Here is a 12,797-nt window from a genome sequence, read left to right on the forward strand (position 1 = left end):
ACTTTTAATTGCATCTTTCTTTTTTCAATTCTTTCACTGGACGTGGGCATCACTAGCTGGACCAGCATTTATTGCCCGTCGCTAGTTAGATAGATAAAATCCCTATAGTGTGGAACCAGCCATTTGGCTCAACAAGTCCACACCGACCCTCCAGAGAGTGTCCTGCCTGGACCCATTCCCCTCCCCTATTACTCTACATTTCCCATGATTAATGCACCTAACCTACACATCCCTGAACACTATGGGCAATTTAGCATGGCCAACTCACCTAACCTGAACATCTTTGGACTGTGGAGCACCTGGTGGAAACCCACGCAGACACGGAGAGAATGTGCAAACTCCACACAGACAGTTGCCCGAGGCTGGAATCGAACCCGGGTCCCTGGTGCCGTGAGGCAGCAGTACTAACCACTGAGCCACCAGGTGGTGATGAGCTACCTTGCTGAACCGCTACTATCTGCATACTTTAGGTGGACCCACAATGTCATTGGGAAGGGAATTCCAGGATCTTCGTAGATGGTGCACACCTACTGAGTGTTGATGTTGGAGGTGGTGGATGTTTGTGGATGTGCCAATCAAGCAGGCTGCTTTGTCGTGGTTGGTCCCAACCTTTTTGAGTGTTATTGGAGCTGCACCCATCCAGGCAAATAGAGAGTATTCCATCACATGCCTGACTTGTGCTTTGTAGATGATGGACAGGTTTTGGAGAGTCAGGAGATGAGTTACTCACCACAGGATTCCTAGCCTCTAACCTGCTCTTGCATTTATATATTTATATTTTTTTTTCCACAATGTTTATGGTCTAGTTCAGTTTCTTGTCAATAGTAACCTCTGGGATAGTGGGCGATTCAGTAGTCATAATGGCGTTAAATGTCAAAGGTGATGACTAGATTCCCTCTTAATGGAGATGGACACTGCCTGACACCCACAATTCCATTTGAGAGGGAATGCCAGGATTTTGACCCAGCAATATTGAAGGAACGGCAATATATTTCCAAGTCAGGATGGTAAGAGGTTTGGAGGGAAACTTGCAGGTGGCAGTGTTCACATGTATTTGCTGCCCTTGTCCTCCTAGATGGAAGTGTTGTGGGTTTGGAGGGTGCTGTCTAAGGAACCTTGGTGAAATTCTGCAGTGCATCTTTATAGATACGTGTGGCAACATTGTGCACTTTTCACTGTATGGTGTACTTGAGTACACATGACAATAAAACCTAAATCTAACTCTAAATCTGCCTGTATTGCTCACAAGACAAAGCTTTTCACTGTGCCTCGGTATGTGTGACAATAAATTCAATTCAATTCAAATCAAGATGGTGGACATTACTGAAAGTGAGCATCAGTGGTGGAGAGAGTTGATTTTGAAGATAGTCAATCAAATGGGCTACTTTGTCCTGATGGGGTCATTGTTGCAATTTAGTCTAGTTTAGCAACAGGTGACATTGCACGGAAGCCAGTTAATAAGATTCAGAGGAGTAGCAATCTTTAAAATTGTGTCCTTGCACAGGGAGTTCCATAAACTCTGAGGTGGGGTGATTTACAGAGGACAATTTGCAGAGTTCAGCAACCACACCAGCAGAGACACAGCATCCAACAGAGGAAAGAAGATCAGGAACAGAAGGGTGACCAAGGGGCTGCACCCAGAAGAAAGCACTGATCTTTACACAGTTTCCAGAGGTCAGGGCTCAGCTTTATTAACATCCCACAGCAACAGTGCTGCTGAAGGCTGTTGCTCTAGTGCCAACTGGCCATCTACCCATGTGCCCTATTGGAGCTCAACTTCATGTCTTTAGGCCACTGGCAACCACCATTGCCCATGGCAGTGACTGGCCTGGAATCTTCATGTGTCCAGCTGAGTCCCAGACACAGCCACTGACACCTGAAGAATCTCACAAACATCAAACCCTGATACTCTCTGACCACTTGAGCATCCCAAAATATAGTTGCTTCACTTTTGAAGGCTGTACCTTCAAAGGCCTGGACCAAACCTCTGGACATCGGTCCAGACATTTCCCTGACCCCACTCTCCTCGACCATGACAGTCCTTCAGATCAGTCTCTGACCTCCTATTTGATCATCTGCCCTTATATTTCCTCATGTGCTGGACACCTAAAGTTGCTGCAACAGTACTGCTGTGAATCCCCTGAGGAGATTTTAGAAAGGTTAAAGGCACTGTATAAATTCAAATTAATTTTGGCTATCCATTGAGGGTTAAAGGACTCTAACCAATTCTTCTGCAATTTCAAGCCTACTTCTAACTCTACCTCAGCATCTCTGTCCTACTTTACTGTACTGTGCACACATCCATTCACAACCATATACACACACACATATACACACATACACCTCACACACAAGCATACACACACAACATACATCTCACACACACACATACACGCACATCACATAGACACACAGATTTATTCAGACACATCTCCTTGAAAATGAGCTCTTTCTATTCTGCTGTCTGCTGCATCTCTCCTTTGTGTCTTGCCAGATGATTTGTATATTTCAACTGCCTTCCTTTTCGCACTGCTTCCAGGTCAAGAATCCCCAGATCATACGGGCCAGGATTGCTTATTGTTCAAGAAATTACAATTGATCCTTTTAAGTAATGCAATCTCGTAAAAGTCCCTTTCAAACATCCTTCAAAGATTCTACAGGCAAAGAAACTACACATTTTCTATACTGTGTTTTGTCCAGGTCAGAGGTCATCTGAGGATATCTGGTTTGTACTTGACTCATCACTTTGCTGTGCTTCCCGTTAGAGATTTTACCCTGCAATCATCTTTTCCCGCTTACCCACTTTACTTTCCTAAAACATAAAGTTAACTCTTCCCCGTGTAGTATTTTTACCTTGAAGGTTTTCTGGCCATTTTTCATAAATGCTTTAAACCAAATTATATGGCTGCTGTTAATAGTTAAAATTGTCACAGAAATGGCAGTCTGCTGTTTAATGAGTGAGCTGGCTTTCTTCATTAGGGCAATTTTCTGTGCAGCAAAAATCATAAATCCATTCATAATGAAATGGTTTGTACAATTACAGCATTCAGTATTCTGATAGGAAAGGCTAGTAAATAATGATATCGTAACTAGAAAATGCTGACAGCGACTTTTCTGAAGCAAAAGAGAGTTATAAAAATGTAATACTGTTGAAGAACAAAGAACAATATAGTATAGGAACAGGCCCTTTGGCACTCTGAGCCTGCGTTGTCACATTTTGACCTTCCATACTGAAACTGTCTTCACTTAAAGGATCCTTATCCCTCTATTCCCTTCCTATTTATGGATTCATCCAGGTGTTTCTTGAATGCTGCTAGTGTATCTGCTTCCACCCCCTCCCCTGGCAGTACGTTCTAGGCACTCACCACCCTTTGTGTGAAAAATATGCCTCACACATCTCTTTTAAACTTTCCCCTCTCCCTGCACTCTGAACCTTTGTTCCCTAGTAATTGACCCCTCCACCCTGGGAAAAAAAGCCTCATACTTGCTGCTCTATCCATGCCATTCACAATCTTATAAACATCTCGCAGGATGCCCCTCAACCTCCTGCATCCCAGTGAAAACAAACCCAGTCTATCCAACCTTCCTTCAGAGCTAAAATCCCCCCATACCAGGCAACATCCTGGGAAATCTTTTCTGTACCCGGTCTACAAATCCATCTAGTAGTGTGATCACCAGAACTGTATGTAATTATGTATGATTATTTTGTTGTTTGAAATACCCTGATCGTTTTTGCATGTTGATATTATGATCCTTGATGCAGACTTTTGTGATGTACACGCATACAGAGCCATAGAGTAACACAGCATGGAAACAGGCCCTTCGGCCCAAACTGGTCCATGCTGACCATGGTGCCCATTCAGCTAGTTCCAATTGCTCGCATTTGGTCCATATTCCCTCTAAACCTTCCCTTCCATGTACCTATCCAAATGTTTTTTAAATGTTGCGACTGTACCTGCCTCAACCACTTTCTTTAGCAGCCTATTCCATATATGCACCACTCACTGCATAAAGACATTGCCCCTCAGGTCCTTCTTAAATCTTGTCCCTCTTAACTTAATCTTATGCCCCCTTGTTTTCAATTCCCCATCCCTGGGAAAAAAGACTACATGCATTCATCCTATCTATACCCCTCATGATTTTATATACCTCAGTAAGGTCACAGATGTATGCCGCAAGGATCTGTTCTAGGTCCACTGCTGTTTGTCATTTTTCTAAATGACCTGAATGAGGGCATACAATTTGTGGATGACACTAAAGTGAGTGGAGTTGCGGACAATGCAGAAAGATGTTGCAGGTGATAGAGAGACATAGATAAGCTGCAGAGCTGGGCTGAGAGATGGCAAATGGAGTCTAATTCAGAAAAGTGAGAGGTGGTTCATTTTGGAAAGAGTAATAGGAATACAGAGTACTCAGCTAATGGTAAGAAAGTTGGGAGTGTAGATGAGCAGAGAGATCTCGGTGTCCATGTGCATCGATCCCTCAAAGTTGCCACCCAGGTTGATAGGGTTGTTAAGAAGGTTTACGATAGAGGGAGTGAGTTTCTGAGCCATGAGGTCATGCTGCAACTGTACAAGACTCTGGTACGGCCATACTTGGAGTACTGTGGACAGTTCTGGTCACCACATTATAGGAAGGATGTGGAAGCATTGGAAAGGGTGCAGAGGAGATTTACCAGGATGTTGCCTGGTGTGGTGGAAATGTCTTACGAGGAAAGGCTGAGGGACTTGAGGCTGTTTTTGTTAGAGAGAAGAAGGTTGAAAGGTGACTTAATAGAGACGTACAGGATGATCAGAGGATTAGATAGGATGGACAGTGAGAGCGTTTTTCATCAGATGGAGATGGCTAGCACAAGGGGACATAAATTTAAATTGAGGGGTGATAGATATAGGACAGAGGTAGGTTCTTTACCCAGAGAGTAGTAAAGGTGTGGAATTCCCTGCCTGTAACAGTAGTAGACTCATTAACCTTAAGGGAATTTAGAGTCATAGAGATGTACAGCATGGAAACAGACCCTTCAGTCCAACCCGTCCATGCTGACCAGATATCCCAACCCAGTCTAGTCCCACCTGCCAGCACCTGGTCCATATCCCTCAAAACCCTTCCTATTCATATACCCATCCAAATGCCTCTTAAAAGTTGCAATTGTACCAGCCTCCACTACTTCCTCTGGCAGCTCAATCCATACACGTACCACCCTCTGCATGAAAAATTTGCCCCTTAAGTTTCTTTTATATCTTTCCCTTCTCACTCTAAACCTATGCCGTCTAGTTCTGGACTCCCAGACCCCAGAGAAGAGACTTTTTCTATTTATCCTATCCATGCCCCTTATAATTTTGTAAACCACTATAAGGTCACCCCTCAGCCTCTGATGCTCCAGGGAAAACAGCCCCAGCCTGTTCAACCTCTCCCTATAGCTCAAATCCTCCAACCCTGGCAACATCCTTATAAATCTTTTCTGAACCCTTTCAAGTTTCACAATATCTTTCCAATAGGAAGGAGACCAGAACTGCATGCAATATTCCAACAGTGCCCTAACCAATGTCCTGTACAGCTGCAACATGACCTCACAACTTCCTGTACTCAAATCTCTGACCAATAAAAGAAAGCATACCAAATACCTTCTTCACTATCCTAACTACCTGCGACTCCACTTTCAAGGAGCTATGAACCTACACTCCAAGGTGTCTTTGTTCAGCAACACTCCCTAGGACCTTACCATTAAGTGTATAAGTCCTGCTAAGATTTGCTTTCCCAAAATTCAGCACCTCACATTTATCTGAATTAAGCTCCATCTGCCACTTCTCAGCCCATTGGCCCATCTGGTCCAGATCCTGTTGTAATCTGAGGTAACCCTCTTCGCTGTCCACTACACCTCCAATTTGGTGTCATCTGCAACTTACTAACTATACCTCTTATGCGCATATCCAAATCATTTATGTAAATGACAAAAAGTAATGGACCCAGCACCGATCCTTGTGGCACTCCACTGGGCACAGGCCTCCAGTCTGAAAAACAACCCTCCACCACCACCCTCTGTCTTCTACCTTTGAGCCAGTTCTGTATCCAAATGGCTAGTTCTCCCTGTATACTGTGAGATCTAACCTTGCTAATCAGTCTCCTATGTGGAATCTTGTCAAACGCCTTACTGAAGTCCATATAGATTACATCTACGGCTCTGTCCTCATCAATCCTCTTTGTTACTTCTTCAAAAAACTCAATCAAGTTTGTGAGTCATGATTTCCCACGCACAAAGCCATGTTGACTACCCTGAATCAGTCCTTGCCTTTCTAAATACATGTACATCCTGTCCCTCAGGATTCCCTCCAACAACTTGCCCACCACCAATGTCAGGCTCACTGGTCTATAGTTTCCTGGCTTGTCTTTACTGCCCTTCTTAAACAGTGGCACCACATTAGCCAACCTCCAGTCTTCCGCCACCTCTCTTGTGACTATTGATGATACAAATATCTCAGCAAGAGGCCCAACAATCACTTTTCTAGCTTCCCACAGAGTTCTAGGGTACATCTCATCAGGTTCTGGGGATTTATCCATGTTTATGCGTTTCAAAACATCCAGCACTTCCTCCTCTGTAATATGGACATTTTTCAATGTGTGACCATCTATTTCCCTACATTCTATACCTTCCATGTCCTTTTTCACAGTAAATACTGATGCAAAATACTCATTTAGTATCTCCCCCATTTTCTGCGGCTCCACACAAAGGCCGCCTTGCTGATCTTTGAGGGGCCCTATTCTCTCGGCAAAAGTGAGGACTGCAGATGCTGGAAACCAGAGTTTAGATTAGGGTGGTGCTGGAAAAGCATAGCAGGTCAGGCAGCGTCCGAGGAGCAGGAAAATTGACATTTCAGGCCCTATTCTCTCCCTAGTTACCCTTTTGTCTTTAATATATTTGTAAAAACCCGTTGGATTCTCCTTAATTCTATTTGTCAAAGCTATCTCATGATTTCCCTTTTAAGTATACTCCTACTTCCTTTATACTCCTTTAAGGATTCACTCGATCTATCCTGTCTGTACCTGACGTATGCTTCCTTCTTTTTCTTAACCAAACCCTCAATTTCTTTAGTCATTCAGCATTCCCTATACCTACCAGCCTTCCCTTTCACCCTGACAGGAATATACTTTCTCTGGTTTCTCGTTATCTCATTTCCGAAGGCTTCCCGTTTTCCAGCCGTCCCTTTACTGTGAACATCTGCCCCCCAATCAGCTTTTGAAAGTTCTTGTCTAATACCATCAAAATTGGCCTTTCTCCAATTTAGAACTTCAACTTTTAGATCTGGTCTATCCTTTTCCAACACTATTTTAAATCTAATAGAATTATGGTCGCTGGCCCCAAAGTGCTCTCCCACTGACACCTCAGTCACCTGCCCTGCCTGATTTCCCAAAAGTAGGTCAAGTTTTGCACCTTCTCTAGTAGGTACATCCTAATGTTCTATGTTCTATTTTCTATGTTCTATGTACCCCTCATTCTCCTACATTCTCAAGAATAAAGTCCTATCCTGGCCAAACTCTACCTATAACTCAGGCCTACTAGTCCTGGCAACATCCTCGTAAATCTTCTTTGCATTTTTTCCAGTTTAACTGTCTTTCCTATAACAGGATGACCAAAACTGTACACAATACTCTGAATTGGCGTCACCAACAATGTATACAACTGTAAATAATGTCCCAACTCCTGTACTCAGTGCCTGAACCAATGGAGGCCAGCTTGCTAATTACCTTCTTCACCACCCTGTCTACCTGTGACACTGCTTTCAACGAACTATGTACTTGTATTGCTAGGTCCCTCTGTTCCATCACACTCTTCAGGACCTTTGTATTTACTGTGTAAGCACTAACTTGGTTTGATTTTCCAAAGTGCAACACCTCACACTTATTTGTATTGAATTGAATTTGCCAATCCTCACTTCCCTTCCCCATCTGTTGGAGATCCCTCTGTAATTTTTGATAACCTTCCTCGCTATCAATGAGGTATAAGGATGTCCGTGTTTTAATCAACTATACAAGAGTTCTATATATACTCATTGATATCCAGATGCAATGATTTTAATTTCCTGCAAGGTACAATATAGTTTCAATAAGTATTTTATACAGTCACAGATTTAAGGTAAGTCAATGAGCTGATTTTACAATGAACCTAGATACTGGCTGTTGAAAAGAATTGTCTGGAGTGATTCCTGTAACACCAGTCCAAGCACCTTAAGAAAAAAATCTTGCATTTGTATAGAGCCTTTCAAAATCTCAGAATGTCCCAATGCTCTTTCCAACCAACAAAATACTGTGGAAGTGTCTGCACTGTTTTAATGCAAAAAAATGCATCCATAAGTATGTGCTTTTCAAGCCTTCATAATATGGATTAGTACAACACAGGACAGACCCTTCAATCCACCATATCTGTGCCTGATCATCATGCCATTCTAAAGTGATCTCATCTGCCTGCACATGGATCTATATCCCTCTATTCCCTAACTGTTCAGATGTTTGACTAAAACGCTCTTAAACTTTGCTATTGTACCTGCTCTACACCCCCACCCCCACCCCCTCCACCCCCCCACATCATGTTCCAGGCACCTCCCTCCACCCATGTAAAACACTTCCCTTGCACATCTCCTGTGAACTTTCCCCCTCCCATCTTAAACATATACCCTCTAGTATTTGTCAAATATTCAGATATTCAAATGCCAAAGCATACAAAAGCCACGAGAGAAATGCTGGAAAATGGGATTAGAATAGTTAGGTGATTGCTTTGGACCAGTACAATCCAGATGGGCTGAAGGGCCTTTTCCTATGCTGTGCAGACTTCTGTGACTTTGTGACCCAAGCTCCTGCGAACAGTGTTGAAAAGATATCTAGATCTTCTGTTTTTCTTCAGATATATTAAAAACCAGATTTCCATTGGTATTCTAGTGCCCCATATCAGTCATATTCCAGCTGTATTGTATGGCTGTTGGATTTCCACTTCTGGGGGGGAGGCTGCAGATATTTATTCATTTACAGGGCAAAGGATTTTTGTTGAAATCTTTGCCATGCAGAAAACAAAGAGATGTACCAAGCAGCAAAATCAGGAACTACTTTCCATGTGTTTTTGAGGTAGAGATTTTGTTGTTGAATGTTTTGTTGGAGAGGTGACAGTATCCTGCTGATATTCCTCAAAGCTGCAGTAGGGAGGGACATTACTGAGCGTTATGTTTCTTTACTGAGAGTGTTTGGTCATGGTGGCTGGTGATTGTAATGCTGAGCTTCAGATGATTTATTCTCACCTGCTTCGCCTTGTTGTGTGCTCACTACTTAAGTGCGATTTGCAGCTCACACACCCTGCCCAATCACCACCTCTTTGAGTACCTTAGCATTAATCACAATTGAAGTAGCTCTGTGTGATAGAGCTAGCTAATTGTCCATTAATGTTTAACATTTCTGTGATGTGTTTTTAATTCAGTAGACACGTTTCTGAATTTGTTTTGGTGGGCAGGCAAGTTAGGGAGGTGGTTAATATTTCTAGTGGTCCTCTGAATGGACAGAGCAGTGGGTCTATTTGTGCAATGTTATGTAAATTGCATACTTCACACAGCGAGTAATTAGAGTTTCGAATGCTCTATCTGGAACTGTGGTGGAAGGGGGTACAATTAAGACATTCAGGAGGGCCATTGGATGATTATTTGGATAGAAATAACATGCAGGGTAGAGGAGAAAAGGCAGGAGTGTACATTCTGATTGTGCGAGCATTCAAGGTGCAACTCTGGCAGTGAGTTCCAGAATCAGAATTCATTGCTGCGATTGGTGTGCCAACGCCAATAGCCATATGCAGAACATCAGAGTGACTGCGCACAGCCACTTTCAGGGAACGCTGATTGGGCACGAGGTAATGGTTTAATAAGCCAGTAGGCATGATGGGCTGATTGGCCTTCCTTCTGCACCTAACACAGCATGGGTCAGCACAGTGGCTGAGTGGTTAACACTGCTGTCTCACAGCGCCAGGGACCTGAGTTTGATTTCACCCTCGGGTGACTGTCTGTGTGGAGTTCGCACATTCTCCCTGTGTTTGTGTGGATTTCCGGTTTCTTCCCAGAGTCCAAAGATGTGCAGGTGAGGTGGATTGGCCATGTTAAATTCCCCATGGCATTCAGGGATGTGCAGTCTAGCTGCATTAACCATGGGAAATGCTGGATTTCAGGGATGGGGAGGCAGTCGAGGTGGGATGCTCTTTGAAGGATCAGTGTGGACTTAATGGGCCGAGTGGCTTCCACACTTTAGGGATTCTGTGAACAATTATGTAAATCTAAAGCTCTAGGCACCATTTCTAATTTAATAATAACACTGACTAACCTAATAATGTCGTGATACTTGGAAATAATGTAGTTTCTGTAACTCTGATGTGTGATAAAAATCTTCAAAGTTCTCTATTCCTGAGTCTGTTTAACTCTGTGAAATTTATAGAAGCCTCAGTTGGAGGGATCCCAAGTCATGTTCACACCAACTGTTGATGATGTGATCGAAGGATTAAATCGCATCGTGGACCTTTTAGTCACCAGTGTCCAGCAGATACCGAGAATTGAACACCAGCTCTTTCAGGTAGTTATCGGCTGCACTGCTTATTTTCACATGCCTCTCAGTAACTGCTATTCTACTGTCTATGGATCCAATTTTCTCCCATTCATTCTGATGTACAGTATAAGTTGATCCTGCCAATAGAGTTCTCTGGGCTGTGTATGACCCAGTTAACTGTGTTCAGGTCGAAACCGTGTCACTGAATGTTAGGAAGATGGTGGGCAATCACACCTGAGACCCAAGCTTCCCTCGTCTGGTTTTGGGACAAACAGGTCCTTGGAGTGTTCAGGACTGGGAGCCCTGGATGATTTTCTGTGCACAGGGCAACAGTGGGGAACTGTGATTATCTCTGCCTTAGAACAGTGAACACGTAGACAGACCCAGTCAAGACATTTTCCACAGCGTTATCAATTCTTTCCCCAAGTATTATACCTCACGGAGTCAGGGAGCTGGAGTTGAGTCAGTATTCAGTCTTGAACTCTCCTTTGATGGGATATTGATTGCAGTCAAGGTTTTGATGTAGGTGTGGAGGCCAGACCTTACTTGGCATATTGACATTGACATAGGTGCCTTGTCAAGGCAACTAACATGGTAAGGAACAGCCAGCTGCAAAATGCCGTCAGTAATTGGAGGGCCAAGTCGCACAGCAACTTTGTAAAAAATTCCCAACATAAAAAAGGCAGTTTGGGCACAATTTAGTGCGAGTGTGTGTCTCTGTGTGTTTGTATGTGCATGAGTGAGAATGTGTGTGTCTGTGTTTCTCTGCATGTGTGCCTCTGTCCAAATGTGTGTGTGCTTGTATAGGTGTCTGCATTTGTAAGTGTATTTGTGTCCGGGTTGTTGTGTGTTTGTGTCTGAGTGCATGTATATGTGTATGTCAGTATGTGTGCGTGGGTGTGTGTCTCTGTGTTGATGTGCATGTGTATCTGAGTGTGCGTATGTCTGTCTATCTGCATGTATATGCATGAGTGTGGGTTTCTGTGTGTGTATGTATGTGTGTACCTGTCTGTGTGTGTGTTTGAATATCTGTGTGTGCATACATGTCTGTATGTATGGAGTGTGTATGTGTGTATTTGTGTGTGTGTTTGGGGGGATGGTCGGTTCCGGTTGCACTGGGAAACTGGAGGGGATTTGGAGCATCCCAGTTTCACATCAGAAGCAAAATACCATGGATGCTAAAGATCTGAAATAAAAACTGAAACTGCTAGAAAACCCTAGCAAGTCTAGCAGCATCTGTAGTGAGAGAAAGAAAAGCTAAAATTTCACATCTATCATGAGAAGTGAAAGAGAGGTGGACAAGTGATGGCTTTTATGCTGCTGAAGAAGTGAAGAGGGACAGGAATAAGAGTGGGTTAGGGTCAGGATTAGGGTTAGATTTAGGGTTAGGATTAGGGTTAGAGTTAGATTTCAGATGAGAGTTAGAGTTAAGGTTCAAGCTAGCATTAGGGTCAGAGTTATGGCTAGGGTTAGGATCAGGGTTGAGGTTAGGGTCAGGGTGAGGGTTAGGTTCAGGTTTATAGAACATAGAACAGTATAGCATATTACAGGCTCTCAATGCTACCTTTTATCCTACTGTAAGATCAAGCTAACCAACATACCCTTCATTTTGCTATCATCCACGTGCCTATCCAAGAGGCGCTTAAATGTCCCCAATGTACCTCACTCTGCTGTCAGTGCATTCCATGTACCCACCACTCTCTGACATCTCCCCTATACCTTCCTCAAATCACCTTAAAATTATGCCCCTCATGATAGATATTTCTGCCCTGGGAAAAAGTCTCTGGCTATCTACTCTATCTATGCCTCTCATCATCTTGTACACCTCTTTCCAGTCACCTATCATCCTTCTTTGTTCCAATGGGAAAAGCCCTAGCTCCTTCAACATTTCTTCATAAGATGTGCCCTCCAGTCCAGGCAGCATCCTGGTAAATCTCCTCTGCACCCTCCCTAAAGCTTCCACATCTTTCCTATAATAAAACAACCAGAACTGAACACAATATTCCAAGTGTGGTCTAACCAGGGCTTTATAGAGATGCAGCATAACTGTGTGGCTCTCAAATTCAATTTCTTGCTAATGAAAGCCAACACACCATATGCCTTCTTAACAACCCTATCTACAAGAGTGCCATGATGGCCCAATGGTTAGCATTGCTGCTTCACAGTGCTAGGGACTTGGGTTTGATTCCAACCTCAGGCGACCGTCTTTGTAGAGTTTGCACAGTTCTCTCCGT

General features: G+C 43.4%; 1 protein-coding gene across 3 annotated transcripts in view; it reads left to right on the forward strand.

Moving 5' to 3' along the window:
• The window catches only part of LOC140466786 (dynein axonemal heavy chain 3-like), a 601,941-nt gene that overhangs the window by 160,558 nt on the left and 428,586 nt on the right, over positions 1-12,797 (forward strand). For all 3 annotated transcript variants that reach the window (XM_072562421.1, XM_072562422.1, XM_072562423.1), the window contains one exon: positions 10,456-10,590. In XM_072562421.1, coding sequence (XP_072418522.1) covers positions 10,456-10,590 — 135 coding nt within the window. The remainder of the gene's footprint in view (positions 1-10,455; positions 10,591-12,797) is intronic.

This window comes from Chiloscyllium punctatum, chromosome 44, assembly GCF_047496795.1.
Source record: "Chiloscyllium punctatum isolate Juve2018m chromosome 44, sChiPun1.3, whole genome shotgun sequence".
Classification (NCBI taxonomy): Eukaryota; Metazoa; Chordata; class Chondrichthyes; order Orectolobiformes; family Hemiscylliidae; genus Chiloscyllium; species Chiloscyllium punctatum.